Here is a 21,712-nt window from a genome sequence, read left to right as displayed (position 1 = left end):
AAATAAAAAGAGGCCTCCTCCTTTTTCCAGGCATTATTGTGTATGCTAAAACAGCTCAAATTATGGGTATTCACACCGATTTTGCCATGAAAATATAAAATAAAAAGCCCCCTCTTCCTCCTTTTTTACAAAAACCCGGATTTGAAACATGTTTTTATTTTACTTGGCCTACTACAAACTTCTGTTGTAGTTATACATGTATATTCCAATGAATTACACCAAACTGCTGGACCTTTTGAACTCACATATGCTATAGGTGAGCTAACAAATTAACCGTGCTCCCATTGTCCCTATGGTCAATTTCAAATTACAGTGCATTTAAAAAAAGAGCTCTCAGTAAAATCAGCATATTATACTACTGCTGGTTGTTTATGCCTTAATACATCGATGCATGCTAGATAGCTAGCTGGGCTAATTAGCCATAGGCCTAGTTAATTAGCTATTGCTAAGGTCGCGTATATGTGTATGCGCAATTAGCTCTAGTTTGTATGTTGTTACTATATTTTTAATATTGCTGAATGAATGAACTTCAATAAAAGAATGAATGAAAAAAAAGAAAACGATTTCGCCCTTAAATTATTAGTATTATGTTGAAAACGTGTTTTACAATGCTTGTGATCAGTGTGGTCTTTGCGGGTTTCGCGCTATACTGACAATAACACGGAACCAAAATGATGCCCTCCGGATTTTATTTCACTTTGCCTACTCAAACAACTGACCCTGATATGCCTCTGAACATGTACAATTAAAAAAAATGATTAATAATATCACCCATAGCCTAAGTGTATTGAAATCCCTCACATATGCATTATAACGTTTATCGCAGCCACACCCAGCTGGTGGTGGTGACGCAGCAAAGAAATGTCTTATGGTTCTACTTTGTTGTGGAAGTTATCTGTCCAGTTTCAGGCATTTTACAGTTTTTATTGTCAAAATTCCAAAGATTTTACAATTGCTACTAAAAATTGATTAAATGAATAGATAAAATAAATAAATAAATAAATAAATAAATAAATAAATAAATAAATAAATAAATAAATAAATAAATAAATAAATAAATAAATAAATTTTAAATTTCTTAACAAAAACATTCGAACGATATTGTAAAAATGTGACCCATGCCGGCGGCACGTAATATAATTACCCTTTTGTACATATTCCCCTAAATTCACACCAACGGCAAAAAAGCACCCACAGCCACCACCCCGGATTTAACCCTAAAATAATATTTAACTTACTAAGAATAATAGACTAGTTATATTTTCGAAATATTATGATCATATTTAAGCATCGGCAATTTCGCGTAAAAGCTGGCAACCAAATTATTTTGGTTAATTCGGGTATGCTGAATTCATATAGGGGGAACTTAAACATGCTCTATATTCACTAGAAAACATGTCAAACTATATATGTTTGAATCTGAGGATCACAAAAGTGTAACATATTTACACGTAGGACATATAGTCGACAGGTCCAATGTCAATGTGCATGATAGGGTTGAAAAATTAAAGTTGCTCTGATTTTCGTAAAAATGGATGCAAACTATCTGAGATGTCAAGTTCAGAGGGTAGATGATAAATGTATACAAATTCTATTGAATCCTATAGAATCCTACATATATTTTGACTCTTTACTGCGAAACATGCTTACTAGACATCGCAGATAGTGCAAAATATTCTTTTTCTAAAACCTCTAGGCTAGGCGAACAATTTGCCACAAATTTTACGAAAATTGGAGCACATTTGACTTTTGACCCATACACAACAAGCAAATCGACCTGTGACCTTTTGTGCCCCATAACTTCTTAACGATATGTCGTACACGCACGGGCAGACGCATAATTTGAAATGTTTGAAAGTGTTATTGGAATAAAATTATTGTTTGCTCCCATATGATCCCATGGGGCCTTTTGGGTGTCTTTTTGAGGATCACGGTATCAAAATATTGCTTGGCAGACAACGAATTTTCCGCAAATTCAGCATACCCAAATTTACAATAATAAGCTGGTTGCCAAGTTTTACGCAAACTTAAAATTTGAACAAGTCTATCAGAACAATACCAAAAATCTTACAATTTGTTTTGTATTTCTTGATCTTCTTTCAGGTGTTACAAAGATTATAAAAGGGATCACTAGGACGTGTGCAGATTCTTTTCCTAGGACGTACAATTTTCCTTTTAGCGGTAGCTGTTTTACTGGCAAGGCATTTGAAAATACGGGCTTTTGGGAGGAAGGTATAGACGACCTCTCTGGCTCAGTATGCACGTGCTCTTCAACCTATTGCAACAGTAGCCCAGGAGTGTTACCATCCATGTTGATGGTACTCAGCATGCTGAATTTAGTCCATGTTGTTTACAAATTGATATAAACTATATAAATTAAGGACACGTGGTTTTCAGGACGCCAATTTTCTCTATTTAACCCGCGAAATTGTTCGCGCATTGGTAGATTCCCAGCCAACCCAATGAATTAATAGTAGGGATGACCATGAAAATTTGAAGTTTCTCCTGTATTGTAGAATCATACCTTATATTAAAGAGCTCATTAAGTGGAGCATTTCAGTCTTTAAATGACCTCAATAGGATCAATGGTTCTGAAGTTATGGCCAATTTTATATGCGTGTTTTGAATAGGCAGTTTGGACAGATTATGGACACCAAGTAAAAATGGCACAAAATTGAATAATTTCCAGTTTCAAATTCATTATTTTCAAAAAACGCCTTTTCAGTAACCCTTGAAAATGGATTACATGATTCACATAAATACTTACAAGAAGAAATCATTTATAAATACGGGTTTTCATAAATGCATTCGGAGATCTGGTCTTGTGAAATAGCCTTTTTGTTCTTTATTCTTTGTACAAATCCAAGATGGCAGTCATGGAAGAAAAATTATGAACAAATTTGACCAAAAAAATGTATCACCAAATTTTGACAACTAGTTATTTAAGTCACAAAACATGTAATAAAGTTGATCTGTAGTGACGATTTTTTGTGCGAGGATTCCGAATTTTGCATCCAAGGCCCAAAAATTATCAAAATCCAAAAAAGTGCAAAATTCGGAAACCTTGCATAAAAATTCGTCATTACAGATCAACTTAATTACATGTTTTTTTTACTTAAATAACAAGTTTTGGTGATACATTTTTTACACATGAGACGCATCCATGTGCTCAGTTTTCCATGGAGTGTATCTGCATTAAAATTTAATTTTACTGCAAATTTTCTCTAAATTCCCCGGCTAAATTCCAAGTTATATTGGATGAGTCAAGTTGTGTATATTATAATAACAATATTGAACCAATTTCATGTGCAATTTTAAGATATTACCATGGTCATTACAGAGTATACTGTGCATGTAGGCCTACGGTACTGCATAATTCTGAATCCTATTAAAGAGGGTCTAAATTTCATCATCCAAAATGCACCACTAAATAGTTGTGAAATTTTATGAAATTGCACATGGAATTAGATAAATATATATAGTATAGTATACAAAAACTTCACTCGCCTAATATAGCTTGGAATTTGGAGAAAATTTACATTAAAATCACTCTTTTATACAAATAACCTGTAGATTTCACTTTAGCTTGCTGTGGAGGGAAAACTATTGGTATCTTAAATCATGAAGTTGGCTACAGTAGATGGGAACTTCTTGTTAGGTGATTGCCCAAGTTATAGATTTATTGATTGATATTTAGGGGTGCATATTTGAACTTCATCAACACATGTTTTTGCCAAAATTACAAACAGGCTAATATGAGATACTACTGATGCACTGTGTGTGCACTCAAGTGAAATCCATTGGTCAGTGTAGGGAGATAGTCTCTGTGTGCATAGCTCCATTTAGACTGTGTGTGTGTTCAGTCTTGCATGGTAAACATAAAAGGTGTCCAAAGGAGTGGGTTCTTGTGTTGGTCATCCCTATTAATAGGTAAACCACAATAAACCACAGTAAACATTATTTATAAGTCATTATTTTTTGCCAAATCACAACTGGTGGTGCCACGGGGGGAGCATTTTGTGCTCTCCCCCCCCCCCCCAAAAAAAACCACGCGCGATAAGTATGTCGAATAATGTAGAACGAATGTTCGTAATGTCGAAGATTCTCTATGTCAAAAGTGAGGTTCGCTATGTCCAAAATGAAATAATGTTCGCTTTGTCAATTATTATAGGGTCATTCGGATAAGAATGGACCACCTATATTATAAAGTGTGTTTAAATGAATAAAACACAATATATTGACATGAGTTTTGTCAAAACTATACTTTTATTTGAAGTTTATGAACTGAAGAACTAAATGTTTAAGAACTTTCCCCTCCCTGGTTCTCTATCACTTTGCGGCAGCGATTCTTCCACCCGCGATCTTCCTCGAGAGGATTTGGAAGAATCGTATGACCTGAGCAGTTTCACATACTGGGGTGTAATCCCATGCATCCTTGAATTTTCTTGACTAGAATGTTCTTGTTTGTGGCAAGTGGGGGACAGTATGCTTTCTCTTCCATTATGGACCACACATTTTCAACTGGATTGAGGTCAGGGCTGTTTACTGGCCAAAAATCCTTGTCCCAATATGAGGGAAATATGTGACTATTGTCCCTTTAAATCAAAAATACATCTGGAAGTTATTTGTTCACACTACATAAAATGGTCTGAAAATGAAAAAAAATATTAAGAAGTAAAAAGATTAAAACTTTCAACTGCACTCACCAGGTTATTTTCCCAAATATTTCAGAACCAACTGGTTCCTTCCTCAGTGGGTAATGGTGTGTGAGATGTTGCTGAAATCAGTGTTTCTAGAAGATCTTCTACTAGAGTTGCCAGTTGGTTTCACAGATTTCAGCAAGCTGTTGTAAACTGGAGATAGTTCGTACCCCTGCGAGGTGTTGATTTTGGGCTGCGGGTCTCTCCTAATGTGGATCGCTTCATGAATTTTCCTTGTATCGTTCCTGCTGTCCTTTTCCAAGATAGTAACTCCGTCCCAGTCAATATTGTGACCGGACTTGGTATGAGCAGATACAGGAGAATTGGCGCTTGGAGCAACTGATTTATGCTCCTTAAGTCTGAACTTGAGTTTCCTTCCGGTTTCACCAATGTAAATAGAGCTACAATCCGTGCATGGAATGTGGTATATAACTCCTGTTTGATCTTCTTTTTCAGTGCGGTCCTTAGGTGCTACCAGATTCTTACGCAGCGTGGTGAGGGGTCTAAAGGTGGCAAAAACCCCATACTGCTGAAACACACGGCGAAGTTTCTCACTGGTACCCTGACATATGGCAAGTTGATATTAGCTTTGCATTTGGTGTTACCATTCGCCGCAGAAGAGTTATCTGTTTGTTTTTTCGGTTTGCGAGCTTTGTGAAATGTCCAACGTTCGTATCCACAATTCTGGAGCGCGGACTGCACATGCGAGATTTCTTTCTCTCTGTCTAATGGGTCCGTAACTGCGAAATCCGCCCGGTGGAACAAGGTCCTGATTACGCTCAACTTATGCTCTAGCGGATGGTGGCTGTCAAAATTGAGGTACTGGTCAGTGTGTGTAGGTTTACGATACACACTGACCCGTAATGAACCGTCCTCGGAGCGCTTGACCAAAGTATCTAAGAAAGGGAGCTGTCCATCCGCCTCCACTTCACTTGTGAACTTTATGTGATCACTTTGCGAGTTGATATGCTCTGTGAATTCGCTGAAATGCTCCCGTTTAATAACTACGAACGTGTCGTCCACGTAGCGAAGCCACACTCTGGGTGGATGTGGTGCAGATTCAAGGGCTAAGCTTTCAAACTGTTCCATAAAAAGATTGCATGTCGTTGGTGAAACAGGACCACCCATGGCTGCGCCATGTTTTTGTTTGAAGAATTGTCCGCGGAAAACAAAATAAGTTGTATTTAGACAAAACTTTAACAGTCGAAGCACTTGCTCGGCGTTAAGATATGTCCTGGTTTTCCACGAAGTATCCTCCTCTAGGCGTGCGCGAATTGCTTCAATAGCGTTGTCTACAGGTACACTGGTAAACAATGCAGTGACATCGTAAGAAACAATCAATTCATCCGGGGCAATATTGAGGTCGCTCACAAAATCCACAAATTGCTTAGTGTCTTTAATGTGGTGAGGTGTTTTTCCAACCACCGAACTAAGAATGTCAGCCAAGAATCTCGAGGAATTGTAACTAACTGACCCAATGCTGGAAACGATGGGTCTTAGAGGAACACCAGTTTTGTGCACTTTTGGCAAGCCATATATCTTAGGCACATCACACTCTGTTGGAAACAATCTTTCTTTTAAAGCAAAGTCAATGGCCCCACAAGACTTGAGATCATTAAGAATCACTGAAAGCTCCTTTTTGTATTTCTCAGTAGGATCCTTGCATAGTCGTTCATAGGTGTTATCATCGCTAAGTAAACTGTCCACTTTTGATTCATAATCCGTGCGATCAATGACACAACAAGCGCGACCTTTATCAGCGGGGAGCACTATAATGGTGTTATCCTTTCTTAAGTTCTCAAGTGCTTTTCTCTCCTCTTTAGTTAAATTACTCTCTGGTAACTTGGCTGTGTTGATGATATGGGTGACCTTACCTCGAAGTTCATCTGCATCCCCATCACCAAGTTGTTTACAGGCAGATTCACAAGCTGCTATATAATCATGAACAGGTAGCTCAGTGGGTGAAACAGCAAAATTCAATCCCTTTTCAAGTAATGATCGTTCGTCCTGGCTCAAATCGCGAGATGAAGAATTGATTACCCACTTGTCCTTGTTGGAATCAGTCAAAGTGTTTCCATCGCGTTCTCTCCAGTTGCCATTAATTCCCTTGCGATTTTCCCGTTGGGGCGGATTTTTCAAATTGCGAAATTTGTTTACCTGTCTAGCTTTAGACTGTTCATGTTCATGTAACTGTGACGACTTTGTGAACTCAATTACCCTATTAACGATCTCCTCCGGTAGACGACCGCGTAATTCAACAAGGCAATCTTGGTGTTGTTCATGCAATATATCTAGAGTAAAGTTGGTTTGGCGGATGCGTTCATTTACAAGCGATCGTTCTGCTTTCCTTAGAATATTATTGGCTACGTATCCTTTTATGGCAGATGACAAATGTAGGCTCTTAGGTGTAATATGAGCATTGAAACAGTTCAGATTAAACCGTAGATGATTCCGGTATCGTGCGATTTTAAGCGATACACGTTCCAGTTTTCTCACTATGTCCAGGCAATCCTTGCCAAATTGACTTCTTATACAGTTGTGTAAGTTCATACGTGCAGGTAGTAAACAAGAAGTAAAAAGATTAAAACTTTCAACTGCACTCACCAGGTTATTTTCCCAAATATTTCAGAACCAACTGGTTCCTTCCTCAGTGGGTGATGGTGTGTGAGATGTTGCTGAAATCAGTGTTTCTAGAAGATCTTCTACTAGAGTTGCCAGTTGGTTTCACTGATTTCAGCAAGCTGTTAAAAAAATATTGCTCCAATTTCACGGAGAAACTTTTTACATGGAGGCTGACATGTTGTCTTGAAAGTTTATTAACACCCAGATGTTTAGTGCTAAAGATAACTACCTGAGGGCAGCATAACTGATCATCTGCCTAGTCCATACTTATCCGAATCACCCTATATGAATAAGGTTCGCTATGTCGAATTTGAAATAAGGCTCGATAGGGCTATAGACAGGGGTTAGGGTATATAGGGCTGGTTTTTTGGTCAAGGGCAAGGGTTAGGGTAGCTAAGGGTTAGAGTTATCGCCCATGGTTAGGGTTAGATTCGACATAGCGAACGTTATTTCATATTCGACATACCGAAACTAATTTCGACATAGCGAACCTTAGACATAAGTGATGTAGTCAATCTTGGGCTATCACCGTTATGAGTAGTAAACTGCACAAGCCAGCGCAATATTTGGAGAAAAAAATCCTGCATCCTGTACAAAACTAATGAAATGTTAAATGGCAATAATCGTATAACTTCTGGGTTAACCATTATAACGCCCACGCTTTAAGACACCGGCAAGTATCGTTCGATTTCCGGCCTTGCTCAAAAAATGCCAGATGTCATTACTATTCAGATGTATTAATACCAGCACGTATACATTTTCATTTATTTATTTTCATATATTTATTTTTTTGCCAGCTCGGTTGAACATTAAAACGGGAGTCTCCCTAGAAAATATTTGAAACCGTGATTAAAACATAACTGTTATTCTTCTACTGTTGCATTTATACAAAGAGTAGTGGTACATTGTTGCAGAATAATGTTGCTTCCATTCAAGTGCTAAGTTGTTGAAGTTCAAAGACGTCCCATTCCCACCCAAGACCTATAGTATTGCTGCCCAAAACTAGCCATATGCACCATGTACTTTTCTTGTTCTCGGACGTTTTAAACACATGTCTTTTCTGTAATTTAAAAGGCCCGCCTTTTTGCGTGACTGATTTGGCAGTGTTCCTAGTCTATTGATTTTATGTTAATGCTGTTACGTAATCAAGTATATGGTATCATTAACACGTGTGGTTTGAAAGATAAAGATACAGTCTTCATGTGATCATAAAGAAATCCCATCCAAATATTCAATATATGGGTTCAAAGATCAACTCTCAAGGCGTGGAGTGTGCAAAAAGTTTGACGAAAGTGTGCGGAGCGCATTAAAATTTTGATTGTAGATTTACAGTAGGTGCGAGAAGCGCACGTAAAGTTCGCTTAATACAGGGTTCAACAGTATTAACCCCCTAAAATTACAAAACATTTATTTGCATAACTTCACATACATCTAGTTGATCTGAAAAATTTAAAAACCTGTGAATAGAGGAACCTTTTTGCTACCCTCCCAATTTTCTTCTTTTTTTTTTTTTTTTTGAAAATCATTTTTGTTGGCCAAACATTATCACATTTACCAAAAATGATGCTTTCAGAAAAAGTTGCACTTTTCAACATCCTCATTTGGAACTGGGTTTGGAAGATACCTTCCCCAAATTCGAACCACCAGCATCCATGGTTCGATGTAGAGAGTCTTTCCTATTCAGAGGAAATATTGCAATTACACACCTTATTGCCTTTTAACAATAACCAATGACACTAGCACATATACACTTCAGGGCCATGGATTCCTGAAAAGTCTAAACCCAAAGTGCATTACATGCTTGGATTAGGGTTGTTCAATGGCTACACAGAACAATAGGCACAGTGCCGACAAAATCAATCTCGAGACCTGTAGTGCACACGCAATGTCCAAAGGACCTTGAAAATTCGGGAACAAAGTTCTAATTCCCACAAATTAATTAACATAGCTGTCAATGTAGATGCAGCAAGTTCAAACATTCATTCAACTATCATCAAAATTGCAGCTCAGTCGGACATTGGGAAGTGGGTCAAATGCCGGGGTCAAAATTTGTCTGGAACAAAATCGTACCAATTTGACAGTCATTGTTACGTTTTGTACTGACGTCTATGGGTAGCATTGGCGATAGCGGCGAATGTCAGGTTATTATTTCCCAGTCTTGAAAAAAAAATTGCAGGCAGAGGTGGGAATCGTTCTCGGTACCTCCCGGGTAAAAAGCACTGTGCAAGACCACTAAGCAGACTTTGTTTGGTGAAGGTTTGTGGTAGATGCATGATATGGGGTAGGTGTGGTGCGTGTACAATAGATTGCAGGGGTTGGGATGTTCTTTACGTGTTCTTTACTTGTCTTAATTTGTCACATAATTTGTTTGCCATATTTCCATTGATATACTGTTTGTCAGAACTAGACAGAACATGTAAGTTACTTTTACAAGTGTAATAATGTAGCTAATTGATTGTTTTAAAGTTCTAGTGTTATTTTAAAGTACATTAATTGTCAGGTAGATAGGCAGAAAATGTGAGAGTAGTTAATTTTCCAATGTAAACCATGGCAATAAAGGGAAATACCATAACTCAACTTTAATTTACGATAATTAATTCATTTTGGTATCAACACGTCCCAAATTTATTGTTCTAACTTTCCAGTATCATTTGAAGCAAAATAAACATCAGCTAACAGGTAGATAGAAATACAATGTGAGATATTATGTTAATTTTACATGTATTACTGCGTAAAATAAGACAATGTTAAGGGGTAAGCACATACAAACCACCATAGCTCAACATTTGTAAAGCTATTACATTTAAGGTTAAATATACACAAAGACCACTGATGGTAATTTATCTTGTGCTTTCACCAGCGGGATCATCAGTTGATTGCCACCTGTCTTGGGGAGTTTCGGCCCTCTTATAATCAAGACTCCCTCGAGGTGGCGGGCCGGCAGTGAAAGAAACACCACATCCCGCTGGTGAGCTACTAATAAAACTAAAACTATGCTTCTAGCATCTGTTGCTAAAATTAATAATCTGCTTCTCAGAAAATGAAACCGGCACAGGCCAGCTAACCAAAATAGAAGATCAAGCACCAGTTAGCACCCATACTATGTCAGCATGACAAAGCAAGACGCTTAAGCATAAAACTCTCACTTGTATTAATATGTGTACAATTGATAGATTTTCACATCTCATCTTTTCATTCACCGTACTCCCTCTGTACTCTGGGCTTTCGCGATCAATAAATTGGTAGATTCTAAGATCAGAATTGTTCAGTATTAAAGTGAGCCATTTTAATGCCATTAAGACATATTGCATGCAATACTATAAGCCTAAGTATACTTTACCTTTACTGTCACTAATTATATAAACTTTTTATGACCGTTTACTAGTATTTTGATGTAATAAACATCAGTATAATTTCGAGTTCAACTGAATGCGTTCATCATGATTAATAGCATATTTTTATTTATCAAAAATCGACTATGGCATAGTCTAAGAACAGCGTCGAAGAAAGAGATCAGGAGATGCTGCCAGATGGTAGCTAATCGTCACTCGTCAGTATTGACGGCGGCCGAAGTAGAAGAAGAAGAAGAAGAAGAATATGAAGAAGAAAAAAAGAGAAGAAGAAGAAGTTCGAACTTTAGAAGGCTTTAACAGTCTTATTAGTTTTATGAGTTTGGTGAATGTCTTCAAAACGAAGAAGACGAAGAAGAAGAAGAAGAAGAAGAAAAAGAAGAAGAAGAAGAAGAAGAAGAAGAAGAAGAAGAAGAAGAAGAAGAAGAAGAAGAAGAAGAAGAAGAAGAAGAAGAAGAAGAAGAAGAAGACGAAGACGAAGACGAGGACGAGGACGAAGAAGAAGAAGAAGAAGAAGAAAAGAAGAAGAAGAAGAAATAGTTCGAACAGTCTTATTAGAGCCGTGCTTCAGTGGTCTGTTCAATAGTTTTGTGAATGTCTTCAAAACGCTCATCGCAAATTGTGCATGTATTATTCGTACCTTGCAGGCACTCTTCACAATATTTTCCTTTGCACCCGACACATTGCTTAAAGGTGCCATCGTCATTACTGTCACATCCAAAACAGAGCGTCTGTTCTTCGGATATATGCAGGATCTTGAAGATCTTCTTGCAGATTGGATAGCGTTCTGCCAGATAAACACGAATGCTGACTTTTTGTTTTGCATCATGTTCTTTCTTCTTCTGTTTAATAATATCCTTCAAAACCTTGGATAATGTTTGTCGCTTCTTTAGTGTGTCGTTGTAGATGAAATGAAGCCGTTCCATCTCGCGTTCTGGGTAGAAATATGCAGCAATACGTGGTCGTAATCTGAGAGCATATGCTTGAAACAATACCATAAAGGTTGCCATTAAGTAGCAGATACCTATACCGATTGATAAGACGTTGTTTGGTGGACTCCCATCCGGCAGACATCTAGTATTATCATACGATATATCAAAGCTGTTACTATATCTGAACTCTCCAAAAACTCACGAATGAGATAAGATATGGCACTGTTTCCAGGAATGTCCAGCGTCAACCCACTCTCTCCTGTTACATCCGCCTGTATCGAGCCATGTTTTCTTATAATTACCAATAACCAATAAAAGCCATTATCGACCAAAATAAGAATAGTTGCAATGCAAATATGAGTCATAAGGGTAACTACACCAAGCTTAAACAAACCTTTCTCAGACCTGCTGAGTTTCAATGACGTAACATCAATCAAACCAACTTTTTCGGATTTTTTCAATGGTAACAATGTCTTTTACCACTCTCTTTTTGGGCTTTATCTAATTCTATAAACTTTTGTGTAAGATAAAAGTTATCAAATTTATCCTTGGTACGATAAGATGTATGGTACCTATAAGATCTATATAAGAGAAAAATTACCGACAAAGCTACTAATTTTTCTAGAATTGAGAAAACATATCCAATGATTTCAATGGCATCAACAATATCTTCTTCGATAGCGTCTTGAATGTTTTCAAACGTATCGCTTTGATTGGCACGTTGATCAAAGTAAGTTGAGAAGTCAATTTCGGCAATAAATTGGTCGGTAATCAGGCTGATTGCATCATCGAGAGTTTCACCCACGTCCACGGGAGCTTGACAAAGGGTATCTAGACTACTGGTCACGCCTGTACATAAGGTGCTTGTTGCGTCTACTGCCGGATCGAACATATCACATACAGCATCAATACCTTAAACAAACAAACAAACAAACAAACAAACAAAATTAACACGTGTGTAAGTAAAAAAACGCTACAAAAGCATACTTCTTACATTGATCAAGAATTGGATAACTTTATTGATCTTTTAATATGACATTTTCTTCATTATTTCTTAGGACCACCAAGGGGATTTTAGACAAAAAAGACAATGGAGTATTCCAGAAAAAGTGCACACCCCCAATAGAGGAGTAAGTTTTCAACATGTTTAATACAGAAAAGTTCTGTATTTCTAATATTCCTTTCTCAAACCGACTGGAATCTTTGCAATATTACTGAAAAAAGCTTGGAAATTAAATTAAATGAATGGAAATCACGGAATTGTCCGAGATAAGCTGTCCAATTGAGGATTCCTGATTGTGAACTATTTTTGCTGCTGGATTTGTGTTATGTCTTGGACACTGTAAAAGTCTAGATTTCCAACAATCACGACTAGACAAAAAGTTCGGAAATTCGAACTCCTCTATAGGGGGCGTAGATCTGGAATAGCCGACTTTGTGCTCGATTCAAGCATTGGTAGTTTGACTCCATGCTTGGTTCCAATTGCTCGTATTACATAATTATACTATTATCATTGTCAATACCTTCTCGCAGAATAAGTGAATTACCATGATTACGGTGACACTTGCTGTGTTTGGACCATAAATTATCTTTTTCAGTATATCGTATGTGACTTTACAGATTAGTCAATAAAATCACAGTCGATCATGAAACTACCAAGAACCATGCGCTAAGGGATAAAATCAAAACTCAACCTGCAGTCGATGGCCGGTTCCGGGCGGTTCCGTCAGGTTGGAGCCGGTATCCTTTGTTCTAAACAATGGAGTGTGGGTCAAACGCCAGTCGAGTTTTGATTTCATCCCTCTATAACTGTCATACTGCTGCTGGGTTATTTGTACCATGCAAATTCATAACAACAGTTTTCCTTACTAAAAGCCGGAATACCCCAAGAGAGGGCACTTCTGCAGTCTCGTTTTATATCGGTAATGTCAGACCTGACGTCGTCGCAATCGTTTTCGGCTTCCTTCGCTATGTCTCTACAATCATCAAACACTTCAAGCACTTCATTAACGGCATTATTAATATCCTGAAACAAATCAAAATTTAAAACCTCAATAATGACTGAATTTTATGGGAATTGAAAGATCAGATCAAAGTGAATATAACAAGAAAGCGTTATGCTTATGTTTGAAAGTTGATTTTGAACACACCATTTAAAACAATTTGTGACACAAATAAGGAAAAATACCCAAAAGCTTGATGATAATCTTATAAACAAAGTGCTTTCGTTAGGAGCACCCACCCTCCATAAAACCTAAATGTGAAATGTGAGTGTGACATGTTGAAAAATCCAACCCATATTTATGTATTTCATTGGGATATTGTGGAGCAAAATATCTATATATTTAAGATATGTAAAAACCTCAAAATTGATAACCTGCCCAAAAGTGTCTCCTTTTGACATGACACATATCTTCTTTATCAGACGGATGCGTCACTATTTCGCTTCTATGAATCAGCGTTCTGACCACACTGATTTATAATAACTATAAGTTTAAATCTTTCGCTCTTATCCAGCGTGCCTCTGTAGCTCAGTTGTTTAGAGTGTCGTTCTAATAATACGAAGGTCGTCGGTGCGAATCCGGCCAGATGCACTGTTTTGTCAACATTTATGTGCGCTGGCTGCTCTGGGTACTTAATGTGTTGTTTCAGATAGATTATTTACTATGCATAAACTTTACGGTATTTTAAAAATGGGTTTTCATTTATATTTCCTTATTTTTATTTGTTAATGAACCCATTATAATAGCACGGCAACTTACGTTAAGGGCATCACCAAGCGGTCGAAGTCCCAATTCTCTTTGCACCCCGCTCACAATGTCTTGTAGGTTGCCGACAGTCGTCTCCAAGTTCATTGCGTATTGGTCGTAGATTTCCGATGCTATTTGTTGTATTCGTTGGCTTTGGTTGTACGCAAGCTATTTACAAAGAAGGCAATAATACAAGCAAAATAAAATACACACTTGTAGGTATAACGTGCTTTCTATGCATCAAATCTTTCGTCTTTGTGAAGGAAAGACCTCATGTGTATGTGTAGCTCTTGATTTTGTTTAAAGCAAAACTGTCAAGAGATTACATAGGAGGTTTTAACATGTTCAAGGCTTATGGGCTATTCCAGAAAATAGAATAGGTGCATACCCCCTCTATAGAGGAGTAAAATAAAAGAAATGTCTGGATTTCCATGTTAGCTTTCTGAAACCGACTAGAATTCCAGTTGCCAATGTTACTGGAAAAACTTAGAAATGCAATGAAATGTATAAAAGATCAAGGAATTGTTTCGATTTGAAATAGTATTTGCTGGATTTGTCATATTTAGATATTTTGAATGTCTAGATTTCCAATAATCATGACTGGACAAAAAGTCCGGAAATCCATACTCCTCTATAGAGGACGTGCGTCTATTTCTGGAATACCTCAATACCTGACGTACACGTAGAAGTAAGCATTAGCATGGACGACAACAGACCGCGTAAAAGCTTTCGAAGTCTCAGCAACACCCGATAATGAGAGCCGATTGTTCCATGAAATGCGACAGGCAAAAATGCTACGCACTAACCGCGTATTTTTACGGTTTATCGCGTAATCGCGAAGGCGCGCAAAACTCTATCGCGTATACGCGAAGGCTCGCAACGCTGGCGTGATTGTTAGACACGGCACGATTGAACAATCGGCCCTCATGAATATGCGAGAATTCACAGCTTACAATACACGGGAACTTTGACTGTTGATACATGATCTGTATTAGTCTGTGAGCATTAGAGCGTAAAAAATCGCAGTGTCTCAATTCACATTTCGGTTTCCCGAAAACCTCAACAAAATAACTTTCAGACTGCGTCACTGTCGAGTTTATGACCAAGGATCCCCTGGTGCGTGCGTAGTAATGATGTACGCGTCGACGATGTAAGTTTTGCAAAGGTAATGAATGAACGAAGTGGTAGGTCTATATTATTTTATACCGTTTCCTTACCTCTGCACTGCAACTCATGGAGTTTGACACTTCATTAGCATTAAGGAAGATGTTATTGATTGGTCCATTAAGAAGCAATGTCACCACGATGGCTAAGAATGCAGCTCTACCTTGCTTTGTACACACGGATGGGACCATTAACAACGCCACACATCTTCCTCTCACTGTAAAAAGACAGATAATCAAACAGTAAAGACATTTCATCTGACGCTGATGATTCTTTCTATCATACCATGCAGGGGCGTAGTCAGTTTTTTCTCGTCGGAGGGAGGGTAAAATAAAATATTTGTTCACGACATCTGAGGGTGACACTACTAAATGTAGTACTACACGTGGTGCACCCAGCTCATCTCTAAGTGTGGCTAGATGGTAAATCAATAGCATGCAAGGATATAAAGGAAAGGATTCAGCATTTGGCTCAGTTGCCGCGCCATCCATACTAAATTATATAAAGATGCAACTGAACCCCGAGCTGCAGGAGATCTGTGTATATGACTCCATTAGACGCATTGGGCTATTCCAGCTGATATCCAAACAATCTCATGAAAGACACAACCTTCGTCTCCCACACAGGGGTACAGATTCCAAATGGAGTCACATATTCAGGTAACCCTATTTAAAATTCACACTCCCTGTGTGGGTGATTAAGATCTTGTCTTCCATACGGGGGTGTATGGATCTCCTTCCTACGTATGCTCACCTGTGAATGCGAGACACAATGACATCAACAATGTGGACACAGCGGTGATAATAAAGGCAGTAATGAGTCCATAGTTCAATCCGTAATATAAGCCGATCATCAATACCACCCCCAATATAAGTCCTGTCATGAAACCAACCACCGCCTTCAATCTTTTATTCGTTCCTCGTTCGCTACGAAAAAGATCATTGAGTACATCTCTGCTACCATAAATGACCTTCTTAGATATTGTACTCGATGGGTCATTGAAGGAACCTGTTGTTTGTAGTTCACCCTGTGCATGGAGAGAAAATTAACAAAAAATAGTTTAAAATTGTACTAACAATTTATTGTTGTCGGTAAGACATTCAGTAGTTTTTAGTAAGAGACCAATATTTTAGCGACCAAATCTTTGCAACAAAGGTTTGAAAGTATTTTTGGCATACCTGAATGATATTGAACTAATTTGGCTCGAGTTTCCGTCTTCAAAGTGTCAGGCATTTTGGCAGGGGTCAATTAAGGTCACAAGGGGTCAAAATTATAAAATATCTCAATTCTTTTAAAAAATAATACCAAATTAATCGTCTGGTCATATGGAATCCAAAATGGATAGTTTACCCTATCTGCGATCTATCTGCAGAAATGTGACAAAGCTCAACGCAATTTTACTAATAAGTCTAATTAATATACAAATGTATATCAGAAAAAAATATTTAAAGAAACGCTTACAACAAACAAGTGTATGTTGAATTGGATAATTCCAGTTGAAATCCACTACGGAAGACATGGTCTTAAATTATATCACACAGGGAGATGTGAATTCCAGATAAAGTCACACATTCATCAGGTAATCCCATTGGAAATTTACACTCCCTGTGTAGAAAATTACTGTCATGTCTTCAATAGGGGGTGTATGGATTTCAACTGGAAAAGCCCATTCTGTACCTGAAGGAACTTTCCATTTCCATCCTCAGACGTCGCTATCTTTGCAGCGCGTCCTACATCGTAGGAATTCAAAGTTGTGCCCCCATCTAAGGTGAATGGTTTTCGATTTGGTTGTGGCGTGTAAAATAATTTCTTCTTCATCGGAGATCCGTCAAGTGTGAGAGATAAAACAGAGTCATTTGAACTCAAACCTGTAATGAGAATCACCAGTAATAATAGAATATTAGAGTACGGGTGCGGCAGATTCGAGGCGAATTTTAAGCTACTTACAGCCTGTCTCAAAAAAAATTGTGCAAGTGAAAAGCGCCCTCTGTGGCAATTAGAAAATACCGTTGTGACATGATGCTTACATCAACGGCAAGGGCATAGTCTTAGCTCTCAAATGCCGTTTAGTCTGTTCGATTTGCTTGTTTTAATCTCGAGATATGCTTACTTAACAACGAAAGGGTAAAATCACAATTGTGCCACTTTTACTAGGGAAGAGGATTGTACATGTAAATCAATGTAGCATCAAGTTTATCAAGAGTTCCTTCGTGAAATCAAAAGAATGCATCAATTACACAACAATACAAAATTGTTTTTAATGTTTTATCATGATAAAGGTATTATAATAATTCTCTTTTTCTACTTACGACATATTAAACGATAAATACATATTTCACATTCTGCTGTAAAATTAAATACGTGTGCATGTCAATGATTTTACCATGGTTAATACTGTTCTTTTTGTCATTCAAGACATGTTAAAAGACAAAAACAAATATTACACAATTATAGGTTAATGAATTTTGACAAGTTCATGAAATTTGACAAATTAATGAAATTAAACAAAATAATGCACGCGAACTGGTGTTGATGCGTCTAATGCACGAGCCCCGAAGGGGGAGTGCATTAGACGCATCAACATCAACTATCATTGATTTACATGTACAATCCTATTCCCTAGTAAAAGTGGCACAATTGTGATTTTACCCTTTCGTTCCTAACTAAACATATCTCGAGATTAAAAAGAGCAAATTGAACAGAACAAACGGTATTTGAGAGCTAAGACTGTGCTCTTGACGTTGATGTAAGCACCATGTCACAACGGTATTTTCTAATCGCCAAAGAGGGCGCTTTTCACTTGCACAATTTTTTTTGAGACAGGCTGTAGTTTAGACTCGGGTGCATTTTTGCCGAACTTTTGATTTATTGACTTCATGAAAATTTTGTTTAAGAAAGTTTATTTTTTCACAATTTGCACTTTTTCAAGATTTGGTATAACTTCGGGTATGTTTTTCCTCAAATTTGATATTCAGTCGGGTATTTTTTTCCAGAGATCCAGCCGCACACCAACACCATGTAGCTCTAGAAAACGTCGTGTAGTGTAAATAGTGTTTATTGATATACAAATTGAAAATCAATAGTAGTTCGCTTCGTGGATTCATTAAAGACCCATTCAAAGCTTTTCTGTTCCAAACGATCAGCAATTATATAAATTATATACCGATTTGCGCAATATATCTTGTCTATTGCATAAAAGACATTAAGAATAAACCTCTATGAAAATGTGAAATGCTATCATCGGTGCATGCTCGGTGTCTACTGATAGCACTGTACCATCTTAAATTCGTCCGCCTTGTCGACCGATAAGGAAAAAAAGATGGACCTTATTACTGTTTTTGGGCGAAAAATGCAAAGCATTTTTCGTCCTTATTGCGATGGGTTTTGGCATACTTATTTCCTCACAGCGTTGCAGAATAAAAATAAAATAATCGTGCTGTCTATGTAATCAGGAAACTACAGAGGCGATAGTGTACATTTAAATTTGTCATTACTACTTCATGTTGATATTCAAACAGTGCTATAAAGTTGTCTTACCAAGGCATGTGTTTGTATTAAAAGAAATAATTGTTTTACAACGTGGATGAACTAGAATTACTTTTATGCAAATCAGAAAATTGCAACAGATATTTTTCATTTCTTTAAGATTTAGCGGTATTGCCAGATTGTACGTACAGTTGGGCTACATTAATAGCCTCATTATAGTTTTATTGATACTGGCAAAATACTTGCCTGTAAGTGCTTGTTGTTCTGCTATAGCATATAGAATAATACTATAAGCACACAGTCAATTAATTTATGTCAACAATCAACATGTCCATTTCACGAGGCTGTGTTTATATAACTGAATTCATTTATACAAACACAACCTTGACTAAATTAAAGAGAGTACTTAAGGGATCTGGAATGGGCGTTTCGATAGTATTTTTTGTGGGACATGAGAGCATATCAGACATAGGTCTATGGAATTGCATTCCTAATACGAAGAATGTCTTTCTGATATCAAATAATTTTCATTTTTTGAAAATCACGATGTAATACAAATTTTATGACAAATTATTAAAATTTGATATTTTTCATATTTTTGATATAACAGTCCTCGAAGTAAATTTTATAAATCTAATGACATATTTTTAAAGTGTATGTAGCTGGGAGGAAAAGCCGGTCAATTGAAAAATTTTGACCTTTCATATTGAAAATATGGACTTTTTTCCCAAAATGACCTAATGTTTTTGTGTTTTGGGAAAAAGATCCATATCTTCAATACGAAAGGTCAAATTATCAATTGATCGTCGGCTTTTCATCCCGCCTACATACACTTTAAGTAAAAATCATCATTTGCGAATTTCAAAAAAGCAATTCAACATGTCTGATGTGCTCTAATGTCCCACAATAAATACTGTCCAAACGTTAACACCCCATCCCTTAAATGGGGAAACTTAGGCAGGCGATAAAGAGAAAATATATTTACTTTAGCACATATAGATCCTGTCAATTGAGACTTAATGTCTGTTAAGTGAGGGCTGTTATTTGAACAGTTATGGGATTAGTTAATAATATTATTTTGATAGATTTCAGGTGGTGGTCGCAGTGCATTCTCTAAATTCAGTAAATTTCCACCGTCAACCCTGTAATTGAATGGGATTATTTTGAAATTTTAAAACGCTTGAAATATCACAAACAAATACGCCTATGTTAATAAATAATATAAATACAAGCTAAAACCGTTGGGGTTCGATAATGAACCCCACAAAATTAACCGAGTATATTGGAAAATGCCATACGGCCGGGCGGTGTCACAAGTTGCCGGCTCTATCATGCCACTCGCCGCCTGATAGGTTTCTACCTCTTACAAATGTTATTCGGGTCAAATTTATTGTCAGAACACGGAGATAAAATAGCATTGAAATAGAAATAGATGTATCAAGGACGTTTATGAATATTGATAAATAGATGTATCGAGCATGTTACGTTTATGAGCATTAAGACATAGATGTAACAAATTGTTATACGTTTATGAACATTAATAAATAGATGTGTAGAGGATGTTACGCTTATGAACATGATTTTCAACATTGTTAACAATATTGCTAGTATGTCAACAAATGAAAGTTCTGTAATTTGTTGAAATTCTTCAATACTAAATTATTTTGAATGTCATCAAATTGTAAATCTCGAGTCACATTTTCAATGTATTAACAACTAGCTATGTGGCTATGTAGCAAAGACGTTAACTTCATGTACAAAACATTAATGCTCTTATTTTGTAAACATTGTATACCATAGCTACAACAATAAATGTTCTGTAATTATTGTTCATTATCCTTCATTTCTAAAGCTACTTATTATGCTAACAATGAACGTTCATTGACTGTTAGGCTAAGTAAACGTTACAGGATAATAGGGCCTATGTATTCTAATTCTGCCTCAAGGTTCCTGCTTAAATTGTGTTCAAGAATCAACTAAGATTTATTTGGCCCACCTTTTGCCAGTAAATAGGCTGTCATGAGTTATCCAGTGTATTTTTATTATACTTTATTATTATCTTATCACTTGGTACACAATAGCTCACCAATCTGAAAGCCTGTTTTAATCACAATGGTCAGAATTAAATAGCCAAAATGATTAGACAAATAGGCTACACTGTCCATACACTGAGTACAGTCTCATTGCAAGATCATAGGCTAAGTACCGTAGTCCTTGTCATTTGAGGTACTTAAACATACTCATTATGATCGATGCGAATTATAGAAACAGTTCAAACAATAAAATAACTACACCTTTATCTTGACACTTCCTCATTTGTTCGCCCTGTTCCTTTTTAAAGGAATTTTTATTAAAATGCTAAAGTGATTGTATCTAATTTTTCATGTTTTTTTTTCAATTATCTTGGTTCCTATACCTTGATGCAGACCTGGGCTCTTCGCTCTGGATTTCTCTAGTGTGTGTAGCTGCTCCAAATCAGCCGCATTAGTATCTGACTTCCTTCTTCGTCCCTCTCTACTGGCCGGTGGTTGAAGTGCTTTTCGTTTAGGGGTCAGAGGTCCACTAGTTGGCACAAGATCAGGTTTGTAATTCTCATGGATGTGTTTAGTATTTATGACATTACTAGCCTTGGATGCGTTGTTACTCGCTGGTGGTTTAGGACGTATAAATGGTTTGTTACTGGGGTTAACCTTTGTAGCCTCGTCCAT

The 21,712-nt window shown here is 37.0% G+C and overlaps 2 protein-coding genes across 2 annotated transcripts; both read right to left on the bottom strand.

The window, feature by feature from the left end:
* Positions 1-5,171: 5,171 nt before the first annotated feature.
* LOC140168778 (uncharacterized) lies at positions 5,172-7,250 on the bottom strand. Its single transcript, XM_072192188.1, has one exon. It carries the CDS (start codon positions 7,248-7,250, stop codon positions 5,172-5,174), a length of 2,079 nt encoding a protein of 692 aa, XP_072048289.1.
* Positions 7,251-11,226: 3,976 nt separating this feature from the next.
* On the bottom strand, positions 11,227-21,712 carry LOC140168777 (DC-STAMP domain-containing protein 2-like). Its single transcript, XM_072192187.1, is given in 9 exon segments — positions 11,227-11,804; positions 11,807-12,073; positions 12,076-12,516; positions 13,474-13,630; positions 14,367-14,522; positions 15,572-15,735; positions 16,272-16,545; positions 17,196-17,386; positions 21,421-21,712. Coding segments are annotated over 9 exon segments (2,520 nt in total).

The sequence above is a fragment of the Amphiura filiformis genome, chromosome 13 (genome assembly GCF_039555335.1).
Source record: "Amphiura filiformis chromosome 13, Afil_fr2py, whole genome shotgun sequence".
In the NCBI taxonomy this organism is placed as follows: domain Eukaryota; kingdom Metazoa; phylum Echinodermata; class Ophiuroidea; order Amphilepidida; family Amphiuridae; genus Amphiura; species Amphiura filiformis.
Note: the sequence above shows the minus strand (reverse complement) of the source record. Positions and strands in the feature narration are given on the sequence as shown.